A 27,529-nucleotide genomic window follows, 5' to 3' on the forward strand; every position below is an offset into this window, starting at 1 on the left:
GGGCACCCCAGCTGTGCCCAACTTCTTCTCAAGCTGTCAAGCTGTCAAGCGCCGCGGTCAGCACATCGCACCGTCAAATCGCCCCAAACCATGGGGGCGCGTCGAACGGAGCGCTGGGCCGCGTCGCTCGGGGCTTGGCGCCCGGGCGACGTCGCCGCCGCTCGGCGTCTCTACCGAGACATCCGCCGCGCCCGCACCGAAGATCCCAGGTCGAGGGCGACCGCACCCGCCGACGTGTCCTCGGATAACCCGCTGCAGGCCACCGAGGATTCGGGCTGGGGGGAGTACTTCAGGACCGCGGAGGTGCGGGATACCATCGCGCTCGACCTGGAGCGCCTGCATCCCGGGGACGAATTCTACAGCGCGCCCGACGTCCAGCAGGCGCTGCTGAACCTGCTGCTGGTGTGGTCCCTCGAGAACCCGCGGCTGGGGTATCGGCAGGGCATGCACGAGCTCGCGTCGTTGGTGTTTTCGCAGAGGGCAAAGGACGCCGCGTCGAGCGACCCCGGCGGCCATCGCTGGGGACACTCCCCGGCCGCGCCGTCGATGGATGCCACCGCGGATGACGAAGTAGGGCTGACGAGCGCACCGGAACTGAGCGCATCGCACGTGGAGCACGACGCGTACGCCATGTTCGCGGCGCTCATGGGCGCGGATCGTAACAATCGTAACGACGGACGCCGCATCCGAATGGCGTCGTTCTTCGAGGATCCGCCGGGAAAGGGCGCCAAGAGCGGGGTGCAGACGGCGTGCGACCGCGTGTACGCGAGGCTGGAAAAGGTCGACCCGGCGCTGAGAAGGCACCTGGACGGGGTTGGCATCGAGCCGCAGCTGTTTTTGCTGCGGTGGTTGCGGGTGCTATTCAGCCGAGAGTTTCACCTCCACGACGCGATGGTGATTTGGGACGCCGTCATCGCGACGAACGACCCGAACGACCCCCCGAACGACGAGACGGGCGCTCTCGTCGGCGATGAGCTCTCGTCGGCGATGAGCGGCATCGACTACGCGAACCCCGGCGCGATGGATTTCATCGAATCCTTCGCCGTCGCGATGCTCCTCTTTGTCCGTTCCGACGTTCTCGCGACGGACGACTTCGGCTCGTGCCTGCGAAGGTTGCAAAAGTTTCCCCCGTGCGAAGACGTCGCCGCCCTCGTCGAGCGGGCGAGGACGGCGAGTCACGGGAAGGTTGACGCGGACGAATGGATCCCGAAATCGCACCCGAAACCGCCCCCATCCTCCGCGACCGCGAAAACCCGGCTCGACGAAAACCGCGACCGTGACGGCCAAGTTCCGCCGGGTCACTCGGGGCCTGGAAGCGGCTTGGGGTCCAGGGCGAACGACTTCCTTGCCAAGGCGGCGGGCGCGGGGGGCGCGGCGCGGGACCGCGCGTCGGCGCTCATCGGCCGCGCGAAGGTTCGCGCCGCGGACGTCATGGGTAAATTGAAATCGGACGTTGAGGAAGGGACGGGGTCGGGCGTCAGGTACGACGTCGGACTCGGCGAGACCTACCTCGGGTCGTCGGCGCAGCCGGAGCTTCCCGGGGTCGAAGGGTCAAAGGGGCTCGAAGGGTCAATGGGGGTCGAAGGCGGTGAAGGCGTTTTGAAAGGCGCTTTGAAACCAATCGCGTCGACGCCGGCGACGGCGATTCCCCGGCGATTGTCCGAGGACGTAAAGTCGGAGACGTCGCCGCGGTCGCGGTCGCCCTCATCGCCGACACACCACCTGTTGCGGCCCCGTTTTGAGCCTTCGGAGGGCGGCGAGGGTGGCGACGAGGAAGGGGACGAGTTCAGGTACGGTGAGATGAAATCGCCGACTCGGCCCGTGTTTGACGCCCCGGCGACGGGATACGAGGAGATTGTTCCCCGCGAAGCCTCGCCGGAACTTTCCGCGCGGGTTTCGCCCGCCGCGGGAATCGAACCCGCGACGACGACGACGACGCGCGCGTCCGTCCCTCCCGTGGTGAGCGCGTTGCGCGATGCCGGCCTGATCGATCCCAGCCCCGACGGCCGGGCCGAGGCGCTCTTCGGGCGGACGACGACGACGGGCGGACTCGACGGCGTGAAACGCGTCGGCGGACTCTTCGACGACGACGACCCCGAGACGGCCGGGGGTTTGTTCGATCCGTCGCCGCCAAAAAACGGTTCAAAAAACGGCCCCCTCGGCGGCGGCGGCGGCGGCGGCCGGATAGGTGCGACGCCAGGCATGGGCGCCAAGGTGCGGAGCCTCTTCGCGGACGACGGGGACGAGGATCCGCTCTTCGGCGGCGGCGGGGGAAGACGGGGAAAACGTTTGGGTTCCGGAATTGGAATTTACGACGAGGGCTCAAAAACGGTTCAAAAAACGGCCCCCTCGGCGGCGGTGAGGGAGGCGGCGAGCGCGATCGAAGGGGTGTTGACGCGCGGCGAGGTCACGGACGAGGCCGCGGCCGGGGACCTTCGCGAGGCGCTGGTCAGGTTGAGGAGCGCGGCGGCGAAGCTCGAGGTGCGAGGATAACGGTGACTCTCGGAGAAATGAAATTTCATCGACGACGAAGACTAAGACGGTCACAACTGTCGCGACTCGTCAGAACTTGACGTCGAACGCACTCCTCGCGAGACGCGACAGCACCTCGGACGTCTCCCCGTGCCCGTGCGCGTCCGCCGTCTGCCGCGGTAGCCTCCCTTTCCCATCCGTCGCCAGTATATCCGCGCCCTTTGCCACGAGCCACCGGCACGTCTCCGTCCGACCGTGCGCCGCCGCCCACAGCAGCGGCGTCATTTGCTCCGTGTTTTTAATCTCGAGCACCTCCATCTCGTGCTCGTGGAACCTGTACTTGGCGAGTATCGACTCCGCGATGCCCCCGGGTTCCACGTGCCCGCCCTTGACCGCCAGGAACAGCGCCGTCTCGTGGTTCGCGTCCACGTCCTTGAGCGCGTAAGGGCCGGAGACGGATAGAAGATGTTCCACAACCGACGACCCGCCGAACCTCGCGGCGAGCATCAGCGGCGTCCTACCCCTGGCGTCCCTCGCCTCCCTCGCGGCCGGAGCGCCGCCCGGCCAAGCCGCGGCGAGCGCCTTGTAGCACGCGAGGTGGCCGCTCGCGGCGGCGTGCGCGAGCGCGGTCATGCCTTGGTCATCCGCGAGAGTCGGGTCCGCGAGAGTCGGCTTTGGACGTTTTGAAGTTTCCGAGCCAGCCGCGCCCCCGACGCCGTCTTCGAATGACACCGCGCGTTGAAGGGGCGGTTCGTTCGGCCTGATGGTCACGGCGCCCTCGGGTGAGATCCTCACCTTGACCAGCAGGTCGCTCACCCCGCCGCCGTCGTCCGGAGACGAGGCGGCGGCTCCCTCGTCGCCTTGTTCGCGGTTTTCGTTTCCTAGCAGGTAGTTTACGCAAGCGACGCGCCCCTTACACGCCGCGTGCATGAGCGGGGTCATGGACCGCACCCCCGATCGCTCATTCGCATCGCACCCGAGCTCGATCAGCGCCCTGAGGCACTCCGTCTGTCCCCCGCGCGCCGCGAGCGCCGCAGCCGTGCGCTCCCTCGCGTCGCCGCCGCCGTCCCAGTACCCGCCGCCGTCGCCGTCTGATCCCCCCGGCGGTGCGTGCGGCGCCATCCTCCGCGCGAGCAGCCTCACGACGTCGGCGCGCCCTCCCCGGGCGGCGGCCATCAACGGGGTCTCGCCCTTGCGCGTGGGCCACGTCAGCAGCGCGAGCGCGGCTCCGTCCGTCTCCGCCACCTCCGTCGAGTCGAGGATGAAGTCGATGACGTCGCCGCGGCCGTGGAAGGCGGCGAGCGTCACCGCGTTGGCGCCCACGTCGTCGGTCGCCACGACGTTGGCTCCCGCCTCGAGAAGTGCCTCGACGGACGCGATGGACCCCTTGGCCGCCGCGCATATGAGCGGCGTCGCGCCGGAGTCCGCGCGGCACTCGGTCCACGCGCCCCTCGACACCAGATCCTTCACCACGGCCGCGTCGTCCTCGAGCGCGGCGAGGAGCAGGTGCGGAGACAGCGACATGTCGAACGGGGCGGTGAACGCGTCCACGTTCTCGATGCCGCCCCCGGGCGCCGCCCTGGATCGACGCTTGGACGGACCGGCGCTGTGCCATCGCTGCGCCTCGGGCCACTTCGCGTTCGAGGCGAGGTGACCGAAATCGGGCGGCCTCGAGTCGAAGGAGGGGTTCTGGCGGTTGTACTGCCGGTTGGACGCGTGCGTCATGTTGACGTAGAACGGGTCATCTCCCATGGTGGATGGAACGCCCGCCGCGCCCGCTGCTTCCACCACTACTCCCCGCGCGGTGCCGAGTGCGATGCGGCGGACGGGCTCGAGCGCAGAAAAACACCGCTCGGACTGCTCGAAATTTTTCAACGGATCTAACGGACAAAAAACGCCTAATTTCTCGCTCTCAGTGTCCGTTTGCGCCAACATGGCCGTTCGCGGCGCAGCACGTCCCCGCGGACGTGTCCTCCTTGCTGCCCGCCATCGTCGGGGGCGGCAGGTCGATCGCGGGGTTTCCCTTGAAGAAACCGTCCGGCTTGAACGAGAATCCCACGTGCTCCACGTTCATGCAGGGAAAGTCCTCGGGTCGGGGCACGTGCGCGACGCCGAACGCGTGCCACAGCACGACGTCCCCGCCGCCTTCGCCGCCCAGCGATCGATCGGACTCGGTCCACTTCGGTAAACCCTGGCCGGGGGCGCCCTGGGGGGTGAACTCGCCCGCGGGGAATCGCTCGGAATCGGTATGGGGGGTGACCCAGAGATTCTTGGTTGCGAATTCACCCTTTTTGGTCACCGCGCATTCGGAGCCGGTGAGCAGCACGGGCTGCGACGCGCCGCGCGTGAAAGGGACGAGCTTGTATCCGACGGACTCGTTCGTGATGGGGTTGATCACGGACGGGTTGGAGACCCTCCAGGTCCTGGCCTTGGTCTGGTCGCACACGCGTACCGCGGCTCGCTCGGTGGCGAGCCGGGTCTTCACCGGCCCAAACGCGTTCGCAAAGGGATCGCGAATACCCGAAGCCTTACCCACGCACCCGGTGACGAGGTCCACTTCGTCGACCACGTTGTTCGTACCGTCCACCTCCACGTCCAGACGGGCGCAGAACATGTGCTGGTGCACCTGGGCGTTAACCCCCGGGGCGACGAGGACGCCGTGGAGAGGCGCGCCGTCGTTGGCGCCGCCCTCGCCGTCGACCCTCTCGCCGGCGGAGAGAAGGTTGGTGGAGAGCATCCCGGAGAGCTTGATCTCGTACTCCATGCTGCCGTCCTGGTTGAAGTACCAGTAGAAAAGGTACTCGTAGTTGACCACGGTGGCGACGAAGGAGACCACGAGCCTGCGCGCCCGCCGAGCCTCGTTGTGCCCGTTGCGGTACTCCACGTGCTTCCACAGCACGCCCATGTCCTCCTCGTGCATGCAGATCGCCTTCTTGGTGACGTACGGCTCGCCTCGCGAGTCGCAGAGCACCGCGTCGAAGTAACGGATGTGCCCGAGGCAGTCGCACCCGAGCTCCAACGAATCCGCGCAGTATCCGAGGCCGTAGTCTCCAACGTCAAACGCGCACTTGCGCTCAAACGGAGGGTTCGGATCCGCGTACGGAACCGCCATCTCCACCAAACTCGCCCGCTTCATGACCGACCTGCCCTCGAACCTCGCGTCGTGAATCACGAGACCCTCGCGGTAGTTGAAACCCAGTCGCATGGACCACCCGTCCCAGGTCACGACGCGGCCGTCGGCGACGTTAAAGTTGGCGCCGTCGGGTTGCGTCACGTCGAGCGGCTTCATCGGCAGTCGGTGTTTAGTGGGCAAGTAGGAGTTGGTCTCCAACGAGGCGCGGTGATAGTTGACGTTCGTCTTGAGCCCGATCTTCGGGGGCGTCGCGCCGGGCTGTTTAGAGCAGTGGATCACCTTCCTGGCGTTGAGATCCACCACCGGTAACAGATCGATGGGCTTGGCGTACTGGTTATCGGCTTCGTCGGTTCGCCAGTAAAGAAAGCACTGAATAAGCCGCGCGGCTCTTCCGTCGGGCCGCCACTTGAGGGGCTCGAAGTCCGGGGTGGCGACGTGCACGCTCCACGGGTCGCAGATCAGACTCGTGCCAAAGTCGGCCGGGTCCACGCCGTAGCGCTCGGCGATCTCGGCGCAGACGGCCTCGTCCGCCTTGACGATGTCCTCGGCGAGGAAGCAATCGTCGGGTGAAAACAGGGGCTGGCACCCCTCCGGGACGGGATTCTTGGACGCCACCGAGGGCTCATCGCCGAGGTTTACCACGAAAATGTACGCGTCCATCTTCGATACGATCGTCGCGATGACCTCCGCCTGGCGGGGAGGGACGGGTCCTTCGCCGGTGACGTAGGCTGCCATCGCCAGCTTGGCGGGTTCCGCGAGCGTCACGTACGAGAAGCGGATCTCGTCGTCGTCCGATGCGTCAGCGAGCAGCGCGGCTTTCACGACGGCCGCGGCGGCGGTTATCTCAGCGGCGGTGAGGTCATCGAGGGGATGTGTCGGGGTCTTCATCGCGTTCGCGAAAGTCGACGTTTACGGTACGAATCGGGGTTGGGCGCGCGGTGCAATGCGACGTCACCCGAAGCCGAAAACAACGCGGCAAAACGCCTTTTCGGGTGGATCGGTTGGCCTTTTCGCACGAAAAGGCGCCAACGAGAGAGGGGTCGGCAGAAATCGCTCTTTGTCCTCTTTCGTTCATCGGTGACGCAGGCGAGCAAGAGCCGGGTCGACCGAAATCTCATCGGGCGTCACTCCGGTTTCGAAAGTCCCCGATCCCCTCCGCGGTTCGGCTTTCGGCACACGTCGGCACCTCAGTCCGTCCCGTGGGGATTGGATTTCCGGCACGACGCACACACGGGGCGGCGCGGAGTGGAAGGGTCCGTCGACGGCGGCTGTCGGGTGCGGCGCGAGAAGATGGGCAAACGGTCGATACCCCAGTCCCGGCTTCGCCTGGCGTGGCTCGACTCCGCCCTCATCGTCGCCAAGCTGCTCGGGGCGGACGGCAATCGGAGAGGGGGCGCCTCCATCAAGACGCTCACCCTCCGCGACGACGTGCGGCTGAAGAGGCCGACGCACGCGCTGGTGTGCGAGACTCTGAAGCACGTGCCCATCACCAGGCTCGCGCTGGAGCGCGCGGGGGTGGCGCTCGCGCCGGATTTTAACGCGAGGAGCGACGGCGTCGGCGCGCGCGGGGCCGAGGCGCCCCACGGCGCCGCCGCCGACGAGGACGGATTCTACGCGCGCCTGCGCGCCCCGGAGGCGGACGGGGACGCGGTCCCGCGGTCGCTGGCGTTCGTGCTCGCGTACGAGATCCTGTTCGGCGCGGGGATCGAGGAGGAGGAATCGCGTTCGCCGGCGGGTGGGAAGGGGGGACGGGGCGGCGGCGGCGGCAAAGGGAGGCGGGGGCAGCCCGCGGAGGAGCGCGCCATGCTTCGCGCGGCAAAGGCGATCCGACGGGCGACGAAAACGATCCTCTCGGAGAGCGGAGCGCGCGACGCGGAGGGGTATTTACTGGCGCAACCCGGCGGCAAAGCCCTCGCCGCCGTCCCGACGCACAGCCGCCACGTCCGCGTCAACACCCTCAAGCTGTCGGTGGACGAGGCGACGCGAAGGTTGGCCAGTCACCGACCCAAACGAGACCCCCACGTGTCCGACGTGTTAGTCTTTAAACCGGGCACAGACCTCCACGACCACCCGATGGTCCGTTCCGGCGAGATCGTCCTGCAGGGCAAGGCGAGCTGCTTACCCGCGGCGGCGCTTGGCCCGAAGCGCGGGTGGGACGTCGTCGACTGCTGCGCGGCGCCGGGGAATAAGACGACGCACCTCGCCGCGTTGGTCGGCGATCGCGGGCGCGTTCGAGCCTTCGACGCCGACGGCAAACGGCTGAAACGGCTCGCGCGAAACGTATCGACCGCGGGCGCGGGTGCCATCGTCGACGCGAAACGCGCGGACTTTCTCGAGGTGGACCCGCTCGATCCGGAGTACGCGGGGGTGCGGGCGGTGCTCCTGGATCCGTCGTGTTCGGGCAGCGGCACGGCGGGGACGAGGGGCGACTACCTCATAGCCGCCGCGCGGGGCGAGAAGGTGGAGGGAACGGTCGAGGGGGGTGCCGAGGGGGGTGCCGACGGCGTGAGGAAGGACGACCCAACGCGCGGGCACCACCTGAGGCCGGATAAACGCGTGGACGCGTTGGCGCAGTTCCAGCTCAGGGCTTTGCTCCACGCGTTTGAGTTCCCGGCGGCGGAGAGGCTGAGCTACAGCACGTGCAGCGTCCACGAGGCGGAGAACGAGGCGGTGGTTCGCGCGGCGCTTCCCCGCGCCGCCGAGCTCGGGTGGAGGCTGTGCGCGGCGATGCCGGAGTGGCCGAGGCGGGGGTTGGATGGTGCCGTCGAGGGTGCCGAGTGTTTGATCCGCGCGGACCAGTTCGAGGACGACATGGAGGGATTCTTCGTGGCGGTTTTCGTTCGAGACGAACGGAGCATCGGGAAAGAGGCGAGAGCCGCGAGAGACGCGGCGGAGAGATCGCGGCGAAACGCGGCGGAGGAACGGGACAAGGAGAGGGAGGCGAAGCGCGCGAGGGAGAGGGGCGAGGAGGGCGTGCGCGCGGTGCTGAAAAAGTCGAAGAAGAAGGGCGGGAGACCCTCCGCGCTGTTCCGGTGAGAATATTACGCAACGGCGCTCTCGTGAATACGATGTCGTGGTTAAACTCGCGGCGCGCTGCTAGCTAGTGGACGATGCATCGACTCGACTCTCCCTCGTCGTCGTCCGTCTCTTTGTCATCACGGGACGTCACATCGTTCACGCCTCGACCTTTTCCGCCACCTTCTCGTCCTCCCAGGTGATCGCCTCCTTGACGTACTTGACGGTGAGTCCGAGGCACACCGCGGCGACGCCGCCGGCGCCAGCCTGCCACGGGAACGATCCGTCGCCGTACCCAACGCCGCGCGCCATGGTGGCCGCCGCGAGCGGGATGGACCCGATGGCGAGTAACTCGCCGTTGACGATCTTCTGCATCCGCGCGCTGAGCTTCTCGCCGATGGCGGAGGAGTTGTCCTCGCCGTTGGCCTTCTTCGCCGCCATCTGGATGATCTTGATGGTGTTGAAGAGTGAGGAGCTGCCCATGACGCCGAAGAGCGCCATCTTGACCCAGAAGATGGGCTCGTGGGAGTAGAAGTCCCAGCCCTTGCCGTACTGGGTGACGCGGAGGTACCCGGTGTACAGCACGAGGATGCCCGCGATGCCGTACACGGAGTCGGCGACGACGAGCTTCTGCGCCTCGTCCTCGGTCATCTCCGGCTTGATGAGCATCTTCTCCACGGTGAGCGACGCGACGACGAGGACGAGGCCGAGGTAGTGGCCGTAGGCGGCGAACGCGGACGCGACGGGGTCGACCGCCGCCTGTGCAGCCTCGGGCATCGCGAAGAAGGTGAGCGCTGCGAGCGCGGAGGTGGCGGTGGCGGGCGCGGCGGACGCCTGGAGCGCGCGATCGGAGGGCTCGTTCGAGGAGGTCTTCACGCCGGCGGGGCGGGCGACCGCGGCGGGGGTCACCGCGGCCGCGCGGGAGGCGCGAGCGCCGCGGACGGCACGCACGGGGAGCGCGAGGGCGGGGGTGCGGAGGCAGACGAGGGAGGACATCGCGTCTTCACGTGCTGGACGAGTGGTGCCGACGGGCGATGACGTCGCGGCTTTTTGGATAAAGTCCTGTGAGATGCTCGCGGCGCTCGGCCACCGACAGACGAAATTAGATCACAAATCTTCACTTACCTCCCATACGTTTAGTCCGCACTACTTACAACTTCCTATTTCAATTTGGGTTTTTGTATGCGTTTCAGTATGATGAACACTCCAGGCGGAACAGCCGGAACCGCCGACATTGATTGCAACCGCCACCGCCGACGGAGCAGGCGCCTCAAGGGACGAGCGAGATAAGAGCGGAACATGCCGGGCTACAAACCAGCCCCGAAGAAGCGTAAACCCAAGCCCAAGGTTAGCACCCAGACGCCAATCTTCGGCAGCATCGAGGATGGCGACGCGGAGGAGTTCGCCGAGTGCCTCTCGCAGACGCCCGAGTGCCTCAAGGAGGTCAACAAGAACGGATGGACGCCGCTGCACCAGGCGGCGTTCAGCGGCCAGCTGGCCATGCTGAACACGCTGCTGGAGAAGGGTCTCGACGTGAACGCGGTGTGCAAGGACGGGGACACGCCGGTGCACTACGCCGCGTGCCAAGGGGAGAGGGAATGCGTCGAGGCGCTCGCGGCGGCGGGCGCGGATCTCACGATTAAGGACCACGACGGCGAGACTCCTTACAAGGTGGCGCACAAGAGCGTGAAGCGGCTCGTCAAGGACCTCATCGCGAAGGCTAACGGAGACTCGGTGGAGGACGCGACGGACGCGATGGCCGCGACGAAGCTCGAGGGTTAGAGAGGGAGGGAGGTTTTCATTCCATCTGATTCAGGGAAAAATCGTTGTCGTCGTCGTCGTTCGGAGCTCACGCGGTCGGCATCGCGCGGCGGGGGCCGGCGCGCGATCCCACCCGCACCGCGTCAGATCTCGTCACAATCGCGGGGGGGTTCCACTCCCCGCCGGCGATGGCCTCGCCGCTGATGAACCTTCGCAGCATCTCGACCGCGTTGCGCGGCTGATCCATCGGGACCATGTGACCCGACTCGGACATCTTGACAAACGACAGCAAGCCGTCTTCCGTGACGTCGCCGCCGGTGGTTCCGTCCACGACGAACGGCGTTGGCATCGCGGCGTTGAAACCAGCCTTGCCGCTCCACTCCATCGCCTTGACCCACCGGTGGTTACCCAGCCAGTTGCAGATGAAATCGTTCTCGCCCGCGTAGATCATGACCCTGACGCCGCCCTCCAGCATCGGCGGGATCGTGGGTTCGAGGTTGCGCATCCAATCGGCCATCATGTCCTCGTGAACCTTGCCGCTGCACATCTCCCACTTACGGTTCCCGACGCCGAGCGCGGCGCGGACGGACGGATCGTTCAGGAACTTCTCCGCGTCGCTAAAGTCGTAAGGGAAGCTCGGCCCGGCGTTTTTCTTGTGAACGTCGTAGATGTTGACGTCGCCCGCGACAGCCATGAGGCCCGACGGGATCGTCTGGCAGATCTCCACCGCGGTCAAGCACGTCGCTTTCTTGGAACGCGGCTCGGGTTCCGGCCCGTCGGGCGCGACGCCGCCGCCGCACTTCTTGATCGCCGCCCTGCACGCCGGATACACCGTCCTCGCGGCGGCGGCGGCGACGGGGCCCACCATGTCGTGGGCAAGCGCGTAATCGGCGTACGCCCCGTACTGAATCTCCGGCATCGTCAGGCCGTTACCCACCGCGAGGCCCTTGAGCTTTAAGCCGGTAAACTCGCCGGTTTGGGCGGCGCGGAACACGCGGTAGGACACCGCCGGGACGTAATGCCCCGCGTAGGATTCTCCGGTGATAAAAAAGTCGTTTCCGTCCAACTCGGGATGGGCTTGGACAAACTCGGCGAGGAACTGGAGCATGTCCTCGGCGACGACGGACTCGTCGTGGACCTCGTCGGCTGGGTCGTCGCTGTACGAGAACCCGGTGTTGATGGGCTGGTCGACGTACACGAGGTTGCTGACGGTGTCCCAGCCGTGCTCGGTCACCTCGAGCTTGAGGTCGGGGGTGATGTGGTACGGCCCGTTCTCGTAAAAGACGGCCAGCTCGCTGGAGCAGCCGGGGCCGCCGGTCATCCACAGCACCACCGGGTCCTTGGAGGGCGTCGCGGATCTGGACTTGAAGTAGAAGTAGAACATCTCCGCCGCCTTGGTCCTGTTGAGCTTGAAGTAACCCGACGAGTGCTCGAAGGGCGTGGGCGGAGTCCCGTCGACGTCAGCGAGGAGCCCCTCCAGCGGAATCGGACGCTCGACGATTCGATCGGTGAGACGACGCGCGCCGTCGCCCATCCTGAGAAGGGTTCGATCGGTCGACGCATCCTCGCCGGCGAAGACGCTGCCCGCCGCCGTCGAAGCGACCGCACAGAGCAGGAGCGCCGCCGCGAGGTATCGGCGCGTCGCGGTCATTCGTGTTGCGTGTGGGGGGGTGCCGTGCGGTTCGAAGTGGCTCGGACTTTTCGCGCGAACCGAACCCAAGATCCGCCAATCAAGTCGCGCGACGATCGATCCGAGCGAAGCGATGGGACGCGGGACTGCGCGTGACACAATCGATCTGCGCGCGAAACAAAAATGCCCGCCACCGTCCTCGCCGTCACCCTCCGCCCCAACCTGGCCGCGCCCCGCGTGGTCCGCCGCCGGGCCAACCTCACCCGTTCCTCCGTCCGCGTGCACGGCAAAAAGTCGGGCGAGATCCACGAGGAGCTCAAGGAGAAGTTCACCACCGGCGGGGGTGGGTACAAGGGATTCTGCGACTACGAGGAAATCAAGGAAGCCATCAAGGAGTGCGACGGCCTGGACGGGGACCGCCTCGAGGCGTGCTACGCCCAGTTCGGCTGCGACATCGACCAGGTGACCGACCACTACGCCAAAGCGGCCGGGATCAAGAGGAAGGAGAAGGAGAAGAAGTGAGGCGTCGACGCGCGGGGGACCCTTCTTCTCGTTTTTGCGGGAAAAATCCTAGTCAGCTTTCTGCACAGCTGTGCGCCAGCTGTGTCGACGCGATCGAACCGCCGGCCTAAGATAGAGTCTTCATTCAGTTCAGTTAGCACCGTCTTCCGATCCCTCGTCCGCGCCGCTCGCCTTGACGACGTCCTCGTCGAAAGCGATCTTGGTGATGACGAAGAAGTGATCGCCCCGCGTCGTTTCGCCCGGCGCCGTCGGCGCGCCCCGGCCGCCGATGCGAAGCGCCGATCCAATCTTGGCATCCGCCGATACTTTCAGCGTACCCCAGTCCCCTTCCACCGTCCTCACCCTGACGCTGGTGTCCTCGCCGCGTTTGGGGTATCGCACCACGACGTCCGTGTACAGATCCGCGCCCTGCCTGCGTATGATCCCGCCCTTGCTCACCGTCTCCGCCGCCACCTTGACGTAGAGGTCTCCGTCGGCGGGCGATCCCTGATCGCCCTCCCCCTTGAGCCGCAGCGTCGCACCCGACGCGACGCCGGGCGGCACCGTCACCGTCGCGACGCACTCTCTCGTGACGAGCCCGCAGTTGTTTTCGCACTTGTCGCAGTCGATGAACGTCTGCGGGAGCCGACCTTTGCCGTCGCACGTGGGGCAGATGACGCGCCGCGGATAGGACACCTTCACCTTGCCGCCCAGCACCGATTCCTCCAGGGTGCAGCGCAGGTCCGCGTACACGTCCTTCCCCGGGGTCTGGCCGGCCTTGCGGTCCATGGCCTTCTTCGCGCCCACGACCTCTTTATCCCACCATCCCTTCGCGCCCTTGGCGGTGTCCTCGGCCGCCTTCTTCACCCCGTCGCCCACGGACTCGGCGGACTTCTTGGCCTTCTCGGCGTCGTTCGCGAATGGATTCTTGAAGGCGACAACGATCGACGAGCGCCGCGACCGCGGGTTGGACGCCGTCTGCGGCTTCGACGAGGATTTTTTCGAGGCGTCGCGAAGCCTGCCGTCGCTCCTGAGCTGGACGCGGAACGCGCGGGGGTTGGTCGGGGCGAAAACGTGCGTCATGGCGCTCGCTGGGAAGGGGCGCGCGCGTGCCTGGACAACTGGCAGCCGAGGTTGCTGCGACGCGAATCTTGCCCCGAGCGGTCGGTTGACAGGTCCTCGAAACGACGGTTCATCTGGGTTCATTTCCCATTTTTTCCGTGTTGAAAGGTCCGACCGGCGCTACACCGACGAAACGCTCCAACGGACCTTTATAATACCGCGACGCGTGGCGGCAGCGGGCACAGCGCGCCGCTCGCGCGAGTGCCGAGACGATGGCGGATGCGGTCCAGAAGGAGCTGGGCCTGGAGGTGGACTGGCCCGGTCTCAAGACCGCGCTCCTGACCGCCACCACCAGGCTCCACGACAAGCTCGCCGTGCTCAAGGTGAGTGAGCACCTCCGCGCCCCCGAAATCGTTGACCGAAATCCCTCGGACCCCCCGCGCGATGCCTGACGCGTTCCCATCCTCCCCCCGACGCACCCCTCTCCCGTGCGCAGATCCTCGACAGCACATCACCACACTGGCCGGGCGTGGTCGAGTGCAACGAGAGCGTCCGGGTCAAGGCCAGCGACATCGTCGACTGGGGCTTCACCCAGGCCAACACCATCCCGCCGCTCAAGGCGCAGATTCTGAAGCTCGACAAGGAGCTCAAGCTCGCCAGGTCGGAGATCAGCGAGCTAAACGGCGTGGTGGAATCCAACGCCGCGGAGATCGAGGGTCTGAAGGAGGATCTCGCGGTGAACATCGCGGGTTACGACGCGGAGAAGGCGGAGAAGGAGGAGCGCATTCGGGAGCGGGACGAGGCCAACGAGCAGCTCGAGTTCCTCGAGGGAGAGCTCGAGGGCGTCCGCGCCGAGGAGACGCGGCTGCGCGCGGAGGTTAAGAGCCAGGGCGAGGAGCTTCGCGACGTGACCAAGAACAGGGACGACCTGGACGACGAGGTGCGCAGGCTCAAGGACCTCAGCAACGCGAGGGAGATCGAAGCGAGCAAGCTCCGAGCGCAGCTCTCGGACCTGCGACAGCAGCACGCGGTGGCGCTCTCGGACGCGCAGAGGTACATGGCCGAGGCGGATAGGTCCAGGGAGCGCGTGGGCACCGCATCCGCGAAAGCCTCCGCCGCGATCGAGGAGGCGGCGAAGCTTCGCAAGTGGCAGGATTGGGCGAAGGCGTCGGAGGTGACGGCGCTGACGGGTGAGCTGGAGGTGGTACGACAGGAGCGAGACATGCTGCAGCGAGACCTGCAGGCGAGGCTGGCGGAGATGCGACGCGTGACGACGCAGAACGAGGAGCACGTGAAGGATCTCAAGGCGTGCAGGGCGGACCTGTTCGCGCGAGAGGGCCGGTTGGGGCGGGTCGAGGCGGAGCTAGCCGCGTTGCAGAGGTCGGCGCAGCAGGTGGAAGTGGACCTCACCGTCGCGAAAGAACAGTTGGAGCGAAGAAAAGAAGAACTCGCCAAGGCGAGCATGGACAACGTCAAGCTGCGCGGGCAGTTTGAGAGCGAGAAGCTCAGGTGGCAGAACACCGTCAACACCATACGCGCGACGCAGCAGACGGAGGAGGAGAAGACGCGCAATCAGCACGCCAGGGAGATGGAGGCTAGCCGAAGGGACGCGCAGGCCGCCTGGCGGCTCGCCAAGGAGCTCGAGCAGCGGGTGCTGCAGCAGGCGCAGCTCTTCGCGAACAACAGGGCGTCGCTGTCCAGCGCGATGAACGACGCGAGGAAGATCATGGCCGACGTGGCTCCCAACTCGCCGTTAATCGCCGGCAGACCAGTCGCGAGCAAGGACAGGATGGAGGCGCTCCAGGCGCAGCTCGCCTCGACGACGCTGGAGCGGGACGCGCTCAAACGAGAGGTCGTGGCGCAGCGGACGCCCACGGTCGTGGAGGCGCAGCCCGCGGCGATCGCCGCGGCGCCGGCGGTTCGACCCAACGCCGCGGCGGCTGCGGTGACGGCGACGGCGGTACGGAAATTCCAAAAAGCCGGTCAGTCGTAGCGAGAAGCCGGTGTTTGGTCGGTTCTAAAAGTTAGCTTCAAAACGCGCGTCCTCTCCCGTCGTCGTCTCCGTGTCTACTCTACCTATCGCCTGGCGGCGGCTTTCGCGCGGGGCTTGGCCTTCGATTTGGCCCGTCCCGCCCCCGCGCCCCCGCCGTCTCCCTCGCGGTCGAACATGTCATCCGCCGCCGCCGCCTCCCGCCTCAGCCTCTCGTGCATCGCCGCCACATCCCCGTCTTCCCACTGATGCAACGCGTCGTACGTCTCGTCCGCGTATCGTACCACCGGCGCGGCGGAGCGGCGGTGGCGGCCGTCACCGACCGCCGACGCCGACGACCGGCCGACTCGACCCGGAGCCGCCTGTTTGCGGAAACGCTTAAAGTTTGGAACTCCGCCGCGGGTCGCGTCTCCGGGCGTCGTTCGCGCACGACGGGGCGACGGGATCGACTCGAACACGACGGTTGCCTTACCCTCGGTGTGAAAATCGATCGGCGCCGTCGGCACGGCGTCGTCGCGGTCGATGTCGGCGACGAACCTCGGAGGCTCGTCCCTGCCGCCCGGTGAGTCACCGCCTTCGCCCGGGCGATGGTCCCTCGCGGCTCGCCTCGCAGCCTCCGCGGCGGCAGCCTTGGCGGCGGCGGCGGCGGAGACACCCGCGCTCACCCCCGCCGCGGCCCAGCCGGCTCCACCGGGGGGCCGAACCCCGCCGATCAAAGAACCTCCGAAAGAACCTCCGACGCGCGGAACAACCTCCGCTTCGTCGCCACTGTCCTCCGCAGCCTCGCCGTCTGTCGTCGCGTCGTCGTCACCCCCCTCGTCACCCCCCTCGGCACCCCCCTCGGCACCCCCCAGCACGGCCATCACCACGTCCCTCGGCACCGCGAAGGCGTCCGAGTCCGGGTCGGGCATCGGCGCCGCCGGGTCGCGCCGCGCTCGAATGGCTTCGAGAAACTTCATCGTCACGGGCTTGACGCCGCCCCGCGAGAACCTGCGCGCCAGCTGTGGTCCGAACGGCGCGGGGACGCCGCCGCCGTCGTTGGACGGGTCGGGTATGAGGAGGTGCGTGCATCCGGCGTCGATACCCCGGATCAGGTGGACCCCGGCGGCGGCGCAGTCTCGCGCGATGTCGTCGAAGGATTCGTCAAAGTCCACGGGGAGGTAGAGCGCGATGGGCTGGTACGCGAGTCTGACCGTCGTGGGGCACCGGCGCTTGGTGTCGTTGTCGATGCGAACGCCGAAGGTGATCTTGCAGGGGATGCGCGAGGCGACGTCCGTCTCCGCCGCGCCTTTGTCCAGCCTTGAGCCCTCGATCTTCGTCCCGTACTTGGAGTGGTCGCGGACCAGCACCTGGGGCCTGACGCCGGGATCGGGCACGGCGTCCGGCGGGAGTGCCTTGACGACGAGGTCGGCGTGCAGGCGGGACATCGTGGCATCGTCCGGGATCGTGACCGTGCAGTCCTTGCGACCGACGGTGTACCTGCGAGGGAAGGGGCGGGGGGTTCAGGTCGTGCTCGGGGCGACCTGGGCACCCCCGTTCAAAACGGGGGTGCCAAGAGGACGGGGGATCTCGAGGCGGAGACGGCGCCGGGGCGCCGGGGCTCGGGAATCACTCACTTCCCGGGTATCAGATGCCACGTCTTGATGACATCGCCGTTGTCGTCCTCGAGCTCCAGCCGATACGGCATGTGGACCCGAGCGCGGGGGCGAAGCGAAGTGAGAGTCACGCCGACGAGTTTATTAGGGTACGTCCAACTTACTTTTTGAGAAGAAGCTGCGATGGATAGTACAGTGTCACCCGGGCTTCGTCATCATCACGCGGTGGCGTCCAGCAGCTTCTCCGGCCTGCTCCCTACGTTCCAGGCCTTCCACGATATCGGCGTCATCACCGCGATCACCCCAAACGCGAACCCCAGCCATATCCCCATGGCGTTCATGCCCATCGGCAGCGCGAGGTAGTATCCGATTGGAATCCCGAGGATCCAGAACCCGACCACGTCGCTGACGAGCGCGGCGTCGAGACGCCCAACCCCGCGCAGGCACCCCGCGCTCACCACCCTCAACCCGTCCGCCGCCTGGTACGCGGCGACGACCGGCAGGATGCTCACCGCCACGGCGTGCACCGCCGGGTCCGACGTGAACCACCAACAGATTTGTTTCCCGAATACGACGTAGATGAACGCGTTGATGGCGACGCCGTAGACGCCGTTGAGCATGCTCGTCCGCGCCGCGCGCTGCGCCTCCCGCCCGTCCCCGCCCCCCACGCCCTGTCCCACCTTGATCGACCCCAGCGCGCCGATCCCCAGCGGCAGCACGTACGACATATCCGTGAGGCACTGCACGATTGCGTGCCCCGCCGCCTGCGTCATGCCGCACCGACCGGCGATGAGCCCGATGGCCATGAACGCCCCAAACTCCATGAGCATCTGGGACCCGATGGGTGCACTCCTCTTGACGATCCCGCACGCCCGCTCGCACGCGCTGCCGATCGATTCACGCGCCGATTTGAAAGCTTCCCGGTCGCGAAGTTCCTTCGCGGCGAACGCGCACGTGAGGATGAGGAGGATCCATCGGCTCGTGACCGTCGCCCACGCCGCGCCGGTCAGGCCCAACGCGGGGATGGTGATCCCGGCGACCGACACGCCGTTGATGAGGACCTGGTTGAGCGCCGCGTTCGTCGCGTTGGCGATCATGATCGCGGAGACCAGCGGCGCGAAGACGTTGGTGCCCATGAGACTCAGGCGGATCGCCTGGAAGAGGAGCACCGGGAGGATGCCCCACGCCTCGATGTGGCAGTAGTGCGCCGCCGCCGCCGCGAGCGCGACCGGCTGCCCGCAGAGCGCGTAGAGCGGCGCGACGGCCATGCACATGATCAGCGTGCATCCCGCGCTCAGCGCCGCCGCCGCGTACAGTCCCGATCGGAGGTGCCTCTTGACCGCGTCGTCATCCTCGGCTCCGAACGCCTGGGACGTGAGCGGGTCCAGCGCGCCGAGGAGGCCGATGGCGGTGATCATGACCAGCCACGTCGTGGTACCCCCGAGGCACGCGGCGGCGAGCGCGGACTCCCCGACGTGGCCCACCATGAGCGTGTCCACGACCCCCATCGCGATGAGCCCGAACTCGACCAGGAACACCTGGACGCCCTGCAGCCCCTCGTCTCCCTCGCTCTGCGACATGTCCACCATCTTGGCCATGCGCCCCTTCTTCCCCAGCCCCAGCGTGGGCTCGAGCTTGTCGTCGCCGTTTGGGCCTTGCGATCCGGGCGACGACGACGACGACGACGAGACGGAGGCGCGGACGGCGGTCGCGCGAACACGACCGGCGGTGGAGGCTGGCGGGAGTTTGAGCTCCCGCCTCCCGCGCGACCCCGCGCGCGCGATCCACGGCGCGCTCCCGACTCGAGGCACCGCCGCGCGGGCCAATCGCGGTTGCGACCGCCACATCGACCCGCCCCCCGCGCGCGCCGCGGGCGATAGCAGGTTCGCCCCTTGCGCCGCCCTCGCCACCGCTTCCATCTTCTGAATCTTCCGGACGGGTTTGACGCGTTTGTGATGCCAATGTGCGACGCGCCGCGGTGGTCCGGGCTCGCGCCGATTCTAACTGGGCGCGTGTCGAACTTTGGGTGAGGATCGTGGTTAAAGTTTTTTTAACGTATCGTAACTGATGCGGCATACGAAACAATTAGGTAAATAGCCCACGTGCAAAGCACGGGCAGAATGAAGGATTCGCGGTGGATGTGCCAGTCAACGCCATTCGCCCGTCTCGCAATTTCCGGAGGACCGCGCGACGCGCCTCGCGGGTTCGTACGCGGTTCGCGGCAACCATGACATCATCGAGACGATAGCCGAGGCGGTCGAGTCATGACAGGACGCGAGGGCGAGACCCTGATGCCGGACGGGAGCGCGTCCTCCTCCAAGCCGCGAGGGGCGGGCGAACCCGGATCCCCCCGCTCTCCGCACGGCATCGACCGCGACGCGACGCACTCAAGCGGCTCGCTTGAGTTCTCCCCGGTCAAGAGCGGGCCCATGAGCGATCTTCGGGAGATGTACGAGGTCGGGCGGGCGGTGGGCAAGGGCGGATACGCCGTGGTGTACAAGGGCACTCGACGAGACGACGGCACGCGGGTGGCCATCAAGCAGGTGGACCTGCACGAGATGAGCGAGCGGAAGCGCCTGCGGTGCCTTCGCGAGGTGCAGCTCCTCGGCAACCTGCGGCACCCGGGCATCGTGGAGATGTACGATTCGTTCCTCGACGACGAGAAGCTCTGCATCGTCTTCGAGTGGGCCGCGGGCGGCGACCTCAAGCGCCTCCTCCGCAAGCATCTCGCCGCGGGCGCCCTGCTCGACGAGGGAACCGTCTGGAGAACCTTCCGGCAAATCGCCGCCGCCGTCGCGCACATGCACGAGCGCCGCGTCATGCACCGCGACATCAAACCCGCGAACGTCCTCGTCACCGCGAACGGCCGGTGCAAGGTGGCGGACCTCGGCCTCGGCAGGCAGTTCGGCTCCAACACCGTAGCCGTCGACTCGAAAGTCGGCACGCCCTACTACGTGTCGCCCGAGGTGGTCAAGGGCGAGCCTTACGACTGGAGCAGCGACGTGTGGAGCCTCGGGTGTTTGCTGTACGAGCTCGCCACCCTACGGTCGCCGTTCGAGATGGAGGGCGCGAACCTCTACGCCGTGTTCCAGCGCATCAGCACGAATTCGTGGGCGCCGCTCCCGTCGCACCGGTTCTCCCCGCCGCTCGTGGAGCTGGTCCGTCAGATGATGGACCCGAACCCGCGTGACCGTCCGTCGGCGCGGGAGGTATCGAGGCGGTGCGAGGAGGCCGTGGACGCGTTCGACGCCATCGAGCGGGGCAAAGCAGCGAGCGGAAGAGGCGTAGACAAAAGCGGCGGCACAGCTGGCGGCGGGCGGGGACGCGTGCGGGGATCGGACGGCGCCGCGGAGGCGCTCTGCGACGGTCTGCTCGTGTTGGCCGCGGAGAGCGCGCGGTTTCGACCCGAGTTTCGCCCGCGGCGGGGTACCGCGGACGCGCTGCGGGTGTGCGCCACCCCCGCGGCGTTTTTAGCGCCCGCGCCGGGGGACGCGCGAGGCGCGGGGTTTGGGAGGGTGGTGCGGATCGGGTCGTGGCTCATGAAGCTGTTGGGGCGCAGGGGTCTATCGCTGGAGTCGGCGATTCACGACATCGAGGCGCGCGAGGAGGATCACGAGGATCACGAGGAGGATCACGAGCAGGATCACGAGCAGGATCAAGAGGAGGAGGAGGATCACGAGGACGATGAGGACGAGGAAGAAGAGAACAAGGACGACGACGAGGAGGTCGGCGGGGATGGGTTCATCGACGCGGCGCTGCTCGAGGCTGGCGAGTCACTCGCGGAGGAAAAGACGGGAAGTTCCGGCGACGGCGCGCGCGAGCGTCGTCGTCGTCGGCGGCGGCGTCGGCCGAGGTTGAGTCGACCCGACGGCGACCGAAAGCCCCCGCCGCTCTCCGCGCTGCGGTCCGAGGCGCTCGCGCCGCCCACCGCGGGGGACGCGCGGAGGCACGCCGTCGCGCGCGACTTCCTCCGCGAGTGCGCCTCCCTCGGCGTCGACGTTCGGTACATGTGCGAACGCGAGCTCGTGCGCGGCGGAGGCTGGGCCGCGACGGAGTGCCTCCTCGCGTTGACGCTCGCGGCGACGACGCGACTGGACGTTCGCCCGAGGCGGTGCGAAGCGCGGGCGCCGGAGGGGCCGCCGGGGGGTGTTCCGTGCGAGACGATCGATCCACCGCCCGAGGAGATTGAGGAAGAAACCGGATGGGACGCCGGCGGCGAGGGCCGGGTCGGCGACGGCTCCGACGACGACGACGAATTTCATCGCGATTTGGGCTTTTCTTCGCCGGGCGGCGGCGGCCTCGACGAGACGCGCGCGCCCATCGAACCCTCCGTCGACCCGCGCGCGTGGCGCGCGGAGGCTGAGCGCCTCGCCCCGGAGCTCGTCCGGGTGGGCCACGCGGCGCGACGCGATTGGACGTCGAGGCTGGACGCCGCGCGTTTGGCCGCTTCGAACTTTGCGAACTTTGCGAACTTTGCCGAACTGGGCGCCCTCGTCCAATCGATGCGCCGCGACCTCCGGGACATCGACGCGTACGAGTCGCGTTTGCTCGAGCGCCTCGACGCCGCTCGCGGCGCTCACCCGGCCGACCCGGTGCGACGCGAGGAGGAGACGCGCGAAGAGACGGTGGACGGGACGGGGAAGCGGGGCGGCGTCGTCGAAGAGTACGCCGCGTCGGTGCGAGCCGCGCGAGAATCGTCGGCTCGACGTCGCGAGTCCCTCGCCGCGATCGAGAGCGCGATTCGTTCGACGCGCGTCGCCGAGGAGGAGGCGCGTGGGCGCGAGCGCGTCGGGGCGGCGAGGTGTCGCGAGATGAGGCGGACGATGGAGGCGATGCGTTTGGAGATGAGGGAGATGGATACTCGCGTCGAGGTGGCGCGGTCGCGAGTCGCGTGGGCGAGGCGGACGAGACGCTGACGCTTAGAAGGTGCAAATTAGTACGAATGATTCATAGGAACGACGAGCGCGTTGGGTAGCGTCACACGCGACCGCCCTTCTGCTTGACTATGTGCGCGCCCTTGCTGAGCGCTCCGAAGAGATCGCGCACGTCTCCGAGGATCCCTCCGCTCTTTTTCGATTTGCTCTCCTCGTCCATCTTGCCCCCGCGCGACAACTGCGAGAGCTCCTCGGAGTCCAGCGCCTCCCCCGTCACGTCCACCGTGGTGTTGATCATGTCCGCGAACGCCGCCTCGGCCTGGGCGTCCGCGTCGGCCAGCCCCGCGCCCGGGCTCAGTCCGCTCTTCTCGCACGCCCTCGCGTTCTCCATCGCCTTGGAGATGTCCTCCGCGTCGCGCGACGCATCCTTGGCCCTCGACGGCGCAACGCGCGGCGAGCGGCGACGGTTCGAGGCCCTCGAGCGAGCGGCGAGCGGCGACGGCGTGGGACCGGCGACGCGCGCGATCGCGCCGTGCATGACGCGACGCTCGGCGGTGTGTGTCCGCGCGTCCGCCGAGCTGCAGCGGAAAAGATATCCGCGAAAGATACGCGACACTTGTCACGCAAGTTCGTGGGGGGCGATTTAGGGCGACCGCAATCGCAGCGTCGACCACACACCTCGCGCGGCTTCCGATCGACGCGAATTCCGTCCACGGCGTCCATCCGATCGTCGACATGTCCGCCGTCTCACTCGTGAACATCGCGGCGCCGTCGCGCGTCGCCGTCGAGCGCGTCTTCGCGGCCGGGAGAACCGCCGCGTCGTTCCTCCCTCCGAGGCCTCGCAGATCCGCGCGATCGGTTCGAGGCACGCGCGCCGCGGCCGCCGCGCCCCGCGACGAGAACGCGGAGCGGGCGACCTTCAAAAACCCCAAAGCGACCTCCACCGTCGTTCGCATGGCGTTCGGCGAGCTGGAACCCACCGCCTCCGTCCCGGCCGCGCGGAAGCCCCTCGCGGAGACCCTCGGCGCCATCGCGCAGACCCTCTGGGGCTTGAGAAGGGGCGCGGTCATGCTCGCGTTCGCGCTCGGCCTCGCGCTCGTGGACGCGGGTCCCGCGCTCGCGGGCCGTGGCGGACGCTCCGGCGGGCGCATGGGAGGGTCCAGCTTCCGATCCACCTCCGCGAGATCCATGGGAGGCGGCGGGATGGGCGGGTTGGGCGGGGGCTCGAGGGCCGGCTCGATGGGCGCGGGTGCCGCGGGCGCGGGAGCCGCGGGCGCTCAGCGTCAGCCGATGGGTATGGGCGGTCCCAGGTTCCTGTTCATGCCGTCCTTCGGCCCCTTCGGCTACGGCATGGGCATGGGCTACGGCGCGGGCCCGATGTACGTCGCGGGTTCGGTGCTGCGGCTGCTGCTCAACGTGTGGCTCATGTTCATGGTCTATCAGTTCCTCTTCGGCGGGCGAAGGAACGGGAACGGCGGCGACGCGGCGTACTGAGCGACGCGGCGTACTGAGCGACGCGGCGTACTGAGCGACGCGAAGCCGATGGCGGTGATCCGTCGTCGTCGCGACAAAAAACGCGACGCGAGGGTGCTTTTGCACGGTTTGGCAGTTTGGGCGGTTTGCATGTCCGATCTATCCGAGGTCGAGAGCAGCTGCGTTTCCGTTTTTGGCACCTCCGAAGACGCGATCCGAGTCAGCGAGTCCATTTTGGACCTTCGTACATGATTCGCAGTCTGTAAATTTTGCAAAATCAAGAAAATAGCTTCACGCAAATTCACAAGAGAAGAATATCCCGCCGCGTTTTTAACACGACGGTTGCTCAACGCGACGAATCAACATCCGGCAAGCGCCCCGCACCGTCCGCACCGTCCGATAGACTCACAAGAGTCGAGCTCGAACCGCTCCTCTCGAAAAGGAGCACCCCCGCCAACGTCAAGCCCCGCACCCCGCCGGAAACATGGGTGTCAAGAAGCGAGTCAAGTCCCTGGGCGAGAAGCTGATCCCCATCTCGCCCGAATTCTATGACACGGAGCGCGACGAGGACCTGGTCGCTCCCAAGAACGTTCTCCTACCGTTCAACGCGTTCCTTATGATCTCGCAGTGGGTCGCGTTCTGCATTTTGATGTGGTGGTACGCCTCGCCCGCCAACAACATCTTGAACACGACCATCCAGGTAGATTGGGACTACGGGAAAGGGACGTACAACTGCACGCCTATGATGAAGGACTCGCACTATGGTAACAGATTCAACTTCGACACCTGCCAGGAACTGGCGCGCCCGCCCAAAATTTCCAACCCGGCCGCCGCTACCGACAGCGTCATCTGGGTCGAAGCCAAGCAAGCCTGGAAGTACGTACCCTACGCTCACTTGCCCACGAGGGCTGCGGCTTACAACGACAGAACCTTCAGTTTTGAGAGTGGTATTTACGCCGATGCAACAGTAGGTGCGGCCGCTGAAACTAAGTTCAAGGACGACCTCGCGAATTTGAACACGTGCCAGGCGAAAACTTACGGCAGAGTAGACTCGATGGGCGATGGAGATGCCGACCAAACTTGGTACATCAAAAAGTACGCGAGCGGCACGTGGGTCGATAACCCGAACGCCCCGACGTTTAGCCCCGGTGCAGATTGTTGCCCCAATCACGCGTCCGCGTGCAAAACCTACACCGACGCCCAAGATAAGGTTTGTAAGGCCGACAGTTGCGCACGTCCAACCCAGGGAACCCCCAATGGGGGCTGCAACAACAATGCAGACTACCAAAACTGGAACGAATGGTGCAATGTGTATGGCAACCGCGAGGGTGATTGGAAGTCAGGAGCTAGCAAATATCAGAATTACTTCCACTCTTACAAGGAAATCCTCCACGAGGACTTCTGCATGTACGGCAAAATCGATGGTCTCCTGGACTCGCTCACGAAACTTACCGGCGTGAAGAATTGGACGAATGTCTTGGCAGAAACAGAAGAGGTTACTCGATCCGTGGAACCACTTCTCCAGCAATACGACCGAAGCAAAACCCTCCAGTTATGCGAGATCACCGAAGCCGAAGCCTTGGCCATGTTCAAGCTCTACTACGACAGCACGTTCGTCTGCCAGTACGCCAAGGCAAGCGCACCTTTTGGTTGCGAGTCTTCAACCCAGCTTCCCATCAGCCAGTGCTTCTCCCTGGCGTACGCCAACTCCCTTTTGCTGTACACCGTGTTCAGCGCGATGTGCGTCAAGATTTTCTTCGCCGCCAAGAAGGAGGAACCCGAGGAAACCGCCGCAAAGGGAACCGTCAACAACGAGCGCATGTTCCAGGAGAACAAAGTGTGAAGTCGACGAGCTGGACATGGACCACCTCGCATGCAACAACAACAACAACAACAATCTCCGCATCGCTTACCCGCACACGCCGTGAACTCGAAAAGTTCACGCGCGGAGCCGGAGACGGAGCGACGCCGTCTTTTCAACAATAATCGTTACCGCGTGTAATGTCACATACCCTGCTTTGACATATCGAACGCGCGGTCGTCCCCCGCCCTCCCTCACTTCCACACCTTCACCGCGGTGTCCCTCCCGCCCGTCACCAGCATCCTCTGCATCCCCGTCCCCACCGCGGTCATGCAGAGCACGCCGTCCCTGTGGCAGTCGTGCCGCGCCGCCGCCGCCGCCACCTGCTCGCCGACGTCGACCGAGCCGCCCGCCCCGGCCCCGCCCTCCGCGCGCGCCCCCGGGCTCTCGCGAAGCACCGGCGTCCCCCCCGGCGACATCGCCTCGTCGTACCTCGGCCTCGAACCGGGCGCGAGAGGCCCGGACACCACCCGCGAACGAGCCGGCTCACCCGGGCACCACATCCGAACGCACGCGTCGCTACCCCCGGACAGCAACGCGCCCGAGGGAAGCGGCAGCAGGCACCTCGCGCCCTCCGCGCGCGCGGGCGCGTCGCCGAGCTCGCCCGCGCGGAAGTCGAGGGACCCGTCGTCCGCCGACCCGGGGCGCACCGCCGAGAGCCGGCCGCCGCCGGCGAGCGCGGAGGCGACCGCCCCGCCGCCCCCGCCGGACCCGCCCGACCCCGACGCGAGCCCCGACGCGAGCCCCGACCGGAAATCGCCGTCGTCGAAGCGCCGGCTCACCGCGAGCACGCGCTGACACGTCCCGTCCGCGACGTCCCACGCGGCGATCTCGTCCTCGCCCGACGCGCACCACACGACGGGCCTCGAGGATGTTACGCCCGGAAACGATCCGAGCGATGCCAAATCCGTCGCGATCGCCAACGCGTCGACGGGACGAGCCGCGCCGCCGGGAAGCCGCCACTCCGCGGCGCGAACGGCGAAGCGAAGGTCGACGAGCGCGAGGCACCCAGCGCTCGTCCCGGCGACGAACCACCTGGGATCGTGGCGGTCGTAACGGTCGTCGTAACGGTCGGAGTCTTCCTTCTCGGCGACGAGGGCGGTGACGACGCCCAGCGACGGATCCCATCGAACGCGAAACGCCTCCGCCGGCGAACGCAGGTCCCAGCCCCGGATACCCCCGCGCGCGGTGGAGTAGCACAACGTCTTCGTCCCGGTCCTGATCATGGCGGTGACGGCGCCGGCGGCGCGCGACACCGTCGCCACCTCCGCGGCTCCCGTGTACCTCTCCACGCTGGGCGGCGTGTTCGTTCGACGCGACGCTCCGAAACCTCCCCCGCCCGAAGCCGCCGCCCCGCCGCCTCCTCCGCCCTTGCGTTCGACGTACTCCACCCTCCACGCGTGCACGGAACCGTTGTCCGACGCCGACGCCACGATGCGGTCGTCGTCGTCCAGGGACACCAGCGCGGTGACCCGCCCGCCCTGGCTCGCGTACGTGAGCCGGGAACGGAAGGACACGTCCCGTTCCAATCGACCGCAGTCCCAGAGCTTACACGCGCCGTCGTCGCCGCCGGAGACGACGTAAAGGCCGTCGCTCGCGCTCGCCAGGCACCGCACGGGACCGCGGTGTTCCTGGAGGTGGGCGACGAGGACGCCGCGGGGCGCCCATCGATCGCCGGGCTCGCCGGATGCGTACCCCCCGACCCGAGCCTCCCGCGCGCCCCCGCCCATCCCCGAGCCGACCCCCGAGCCGCCGCCCGCCCCCGGACCGCTCCCGAGCCCTCCCCCGGATCCCCCCCACTCCCGAACGACGGACGGCGTCGGCATCGCGCGCGCGGCGGCGAGCGGGGAGACGATCCTCGGAGCCGGCGACGTCTGCGGACCGGCGGGACCGTTCTCCCTCGCCGCGCCACCCGCGAGGTCGAGCCCCTCGGCCATCGCCCGCGAGAGCGCGTCCGTGACGACCCTCGAGGCGTCGGCGTCGCGTCGCGCGGACTTGTCGAACGGAGATCGCGCGGACGCGGCGGACGCGGCGGTCGAGGACGATGCCTCGTTCCCCCCGCGACCGTTACGACCGTTACAATTCTCCGCCTCCGCCGATCCCAACGACCCGGACTTCGCAAACTGGTGTCCCTCCGGCGGGCGATGAAGCACCGCGCCGGG

At 67.1% G+C, this 27,529-nt stretch overlaps 16 protein-coding genes across 16 annotated transcripts; 8 read left to right on the plus strand and 8 right to left on the minus strand.

Annotated features, from left to right (window-relative positions):
* Positions 1-90: 90 nt before the first annotated feature.
* On the plus strand, positions 91-2,493 carry MICPUN_56526 (predicted protein; the record flags this gene model as incomplete). Its single annotated transcript, XM_002499353.1, has 1 exon — positions 91-2,493. One exon carries the CDS (start codon positions 91-93, stop codon positions 2,491-2,493), a length of 2,403 nt encoding a protein of 800 aa, XP_002499398.1.
* Positions 2,494-2,562: 69 nt separating this feature from the next.
* Positions 2,563-4,224, minus strand: MICPUN_99189 (predicted protein; the record flags this gene model as incomplete). Its single annotated transcript, XM_002499820.1, has 1 exon — positions 2,563-4,224. The coding sequence occupies one exon, from the start codon at positions 4,222-4,224 to the stop codon at positions 2,563-2,565; it is 1,662 nt and encodes a 553-aa protein (XP_002499866.1).
* A 160-nt stretch (positions 4,225-4,384) lies between these two features.
* On the minus strand, positions 4,385-6,493 carry MAO (amine oxidase; the record flags this gene model as incomplete). Its single annotated transcript, XM_002499821.1, has 1 exon — positions 4,385-6,493. One exon carries the CDS (start codon positions 6,491-6,493, stop codon positions 4,385-4,387), a length of 2,109 nt encoding a protein of 702 aa, XP_002499867.1.
* A 402-nt stretch (positions 6,494-6,895) lies between these two features.
* MICPUN_67984 (predicted protein) lies at positions 6,896-8,449 on the plus strand (the record flags this gene model as incomplete). The annotated part of the gene is made up of 3 exons (XM_002499354.1): positions 6,896-7,263; positions 7,540-8,065; positions 8,120-8,449. Coding segments are annotated over 3 exons (1,224 nt in total), but the record flags the coding sequence as incomplete, so codon positions are not given.
* A 330-nt stretch (positions 8,450-8,779) lies between these two features.
* Positions 8,780-9,616, minus strand: MICPUN_56522 (predicted protein; the record flags this gene model as incomplete). Its single annotated transcript, XM_002499822.1, has 1 exon — positions 8,780-9,616. One exon carries the CDS (start codon positions 9,614-9,616, stop codon positions 8,780-8,782), a length of 837 nt encoding a protein of 278 aa, XP_002499868.1.
* Positions 9,617-10,060: 444 nt separating this feature from the next.
* On the plus strand, positions 10,061-10,297 carry MICPUN_74009 (predicted protein; the record flags this gene model as incomplete). The annotated part of the gene is made up of 1 exon (XM_002499355.1): positions 10,061-10,297. A coding segment is annotated over one exon (237 nt), but the record flags the coding sequence as incomplete, so codon positions are not given.
* Positions 10,298-10,400: 103 nt separating this feature from the next.
* Positions 10,401-11,911, minus strand: MICPUN_90146 (predicted protein). Its single transcript, XM_002499823.1, has one exon. The coding sequence runs from the start codon at positions 11,763-11,765 to the stop codon at positions 10,470-10,472; it is 1,296 nt and encodes a 431-aa protein (XP_002499869.1). The 5' UTR covers positions 11,766-11,911; the 3' UTR covers positions 10,401-10,469.
* Positions 11,912-12,180: 269 nt separating this feature from the next.
* Positions 12,181-13,625, minus strand: MICPUN_107830 (predicted protein). Its single transcript, XM_002499824.1, has one exon. It carries the CDS (start codon positions 13,299-13,301, stop codon positions 12,663-12,665), a length of 639 nt encoding a protein of 212 aa, XP_002499870.1. The 5' UTR covers positions 13,302-13,625; the 3' UTR covers positions 12,181-12,662.
* Positions 13,626-13,846: 221 nt separating this feature from the next.
* Positions 13,847-15,567, plus strand: MICPUN_99184 (predicted protein; the record flags this gene model as incomplete). Its single annotated transcript, XM_002499356.1, has 2 exons — positions 13,847-13,957; positions 14,071-15,567. 2 exons carry the CDS (start codon positions 13,847-13,849, stop codon positions 15,565-15,567), a joined length of 1,608 nt encoding a protein of 535 aa, XP_002499401.1.
* Positions 15,568-15,650: 83 nt separating this feature from the next.
* Positions 15,651-17,251, minus strand: MICPUN_56516 (predicted protein; the record flags this gene model as incomplete). The annotated part of the gene is made up of 2 exons (XM_002499825.1): positions 15,651-17,043; positions 17,202-17,251. 2 exons carry the CDS (start codon positions 17,249-17,251, stop codon positions 15,651-15,653), a joined length of 1,443 nt encoding a protein of 480 aa, XP_002499871.1.
* A 126-nt stretch (positions 17,252-17,377) lies between these two features.
* MICPUN_99183 (Multidrug/Oligosaccharidyl-lipid/Polysaccharide flippase) lies at positions 17,378-19,078 on the minus strand (the record flags this gene model as incomplete). The annotated part of the gene is made up of 1 exon (XM_002499826.1): positions 17,378-19,078. One exon carries the CDS (start codon positions 19,076-19,078, stop codon positions 17,378-17,380), a length of 1,701 nt encoding a protein of 566 aa, XP_002499872.1.
* A 528-nt stretch (positions 19,079-19,606) lies between these two features.
* MICPUN_79210 (predicted protein) lies at positions 19,607-20,371 on the plus strand (the record flags this gene model as incomplete). Its single annotated transcript, XM_002499357.1, has 1 exon — positions 19,607-20,371. A coding segment is annotated over one exon (765 nt), but the record flags the coding sequence as incomplete, so codon positions are not given.
* A 327-nt stretch (positions 20,372-20,698) lies between these two features.
* Positions 20,699-22,075, plus strand: MICPUN_54245 (predicted protein; the record flags this gene model as incomplete). Its single annotated transcript, XM_002499358.1, has 1 exon — positions 20,699-22,075. One exon carries the CDS (start codon positions 20,699-20,701, stop codon positions 22,073-22,075), a length of 1,377 nt encoding a protein of 458 aa, XP_002499403.1.
* Positions 22,076-22,136: 61 nt separating this feature from the next.
* On the minus strand, positions 22,137-22,571 carry MICPUN_56513 (predicted protein; the record flags this gene model as incomplete). The annotated part of the gene is made up of 1 exon (XM_002499827.1): positions 22,137-22,571. One exon carries the CDS (start codon positions 22,569-22,571, stop codon positions 22,137-22,139), a length of 435 nt encoding a protein of 144 aa, XP_002499873.1.
* Positions 22,572-22,918: 347 nt separating this feature from the next.
* Positions 22,919-23,803, plus strand: MICPUN_107829 (hypothetical protein). Its single transcript, XM_002499359.1, has one exon. The coding sequence runs from the start codon at positions 22,988-22,990 to the stop codon at positions 23,525-23,527; it is 540 nt and encodes a 179-aa protein (XP_002499404.1). The 5' UTR covers positions 22,919-22,987; the 3' UTR covers positions 23,528-23,803.
* A 1,057-nt stretch (positions 23,804-24,860) lies between these two features.
* MICPUN_107828 (predicted protein) lies at positions 24,861-25,541 on the plus strand. Its single transcript, XM_002499360.1, has one exon. It carries the CDS (start codon positions 24,912-24,914, stop codon positions 25,347-25,349), a length of 438 nt encoding a protein of 145 aa, XP_002499405.1. The 5' UTR covers positions 24,861-24,911; the 3' UTR covers positions 25,350-25,541.
* Positions 25,542-27,529: the final 1,988 nt, after the last annotated feature.

This window comes from Micromonas commoda, chromosome 2, assembly GCF_000090985.2.
Source record: "Micromonas commoda chromosome 2, complete sequence".
Classification (NCBI taxonomy): Eukaryota; Viridiplantae; Chlorophyta; class Mamiellophyceae; order Mamiellales; family Mamiellaceae; genus Micromonas; species Micromonas commoda.

Bases quoted from the DNA above. Each gene is read 5' to 3' on its own strand.
- MICPUN_90146 (XM_002499823.1), bottom strand. From the start codon at position 11,765: ATGTTCTACTTCTACTTCAAGTCCAGATCCGCGACGCCCTCCAAGGAC.
- MICPUN_107830 (XM_002499824.1), bottom strand. From the start codon at position 13,301: ATGGACCGCAAGGCCGGCCAGACCCCGGGGAAGGACGTGTACGCGGAC.
- MICPUN_107829 (XM_002499359.1), top strand. From the start codon at position 22,988: ATGGCGTTCGGCGAGCTGGAACCCACCGCCTCCGTCCCGGCCGCGCGG.
- MICPUN_107828 (XM_002499360.1), top strand. From the start codon at position 24,912: ATGTACGGCAAAATCGATGGTCTCCTGGACTCGCTCACGAAACTTACC.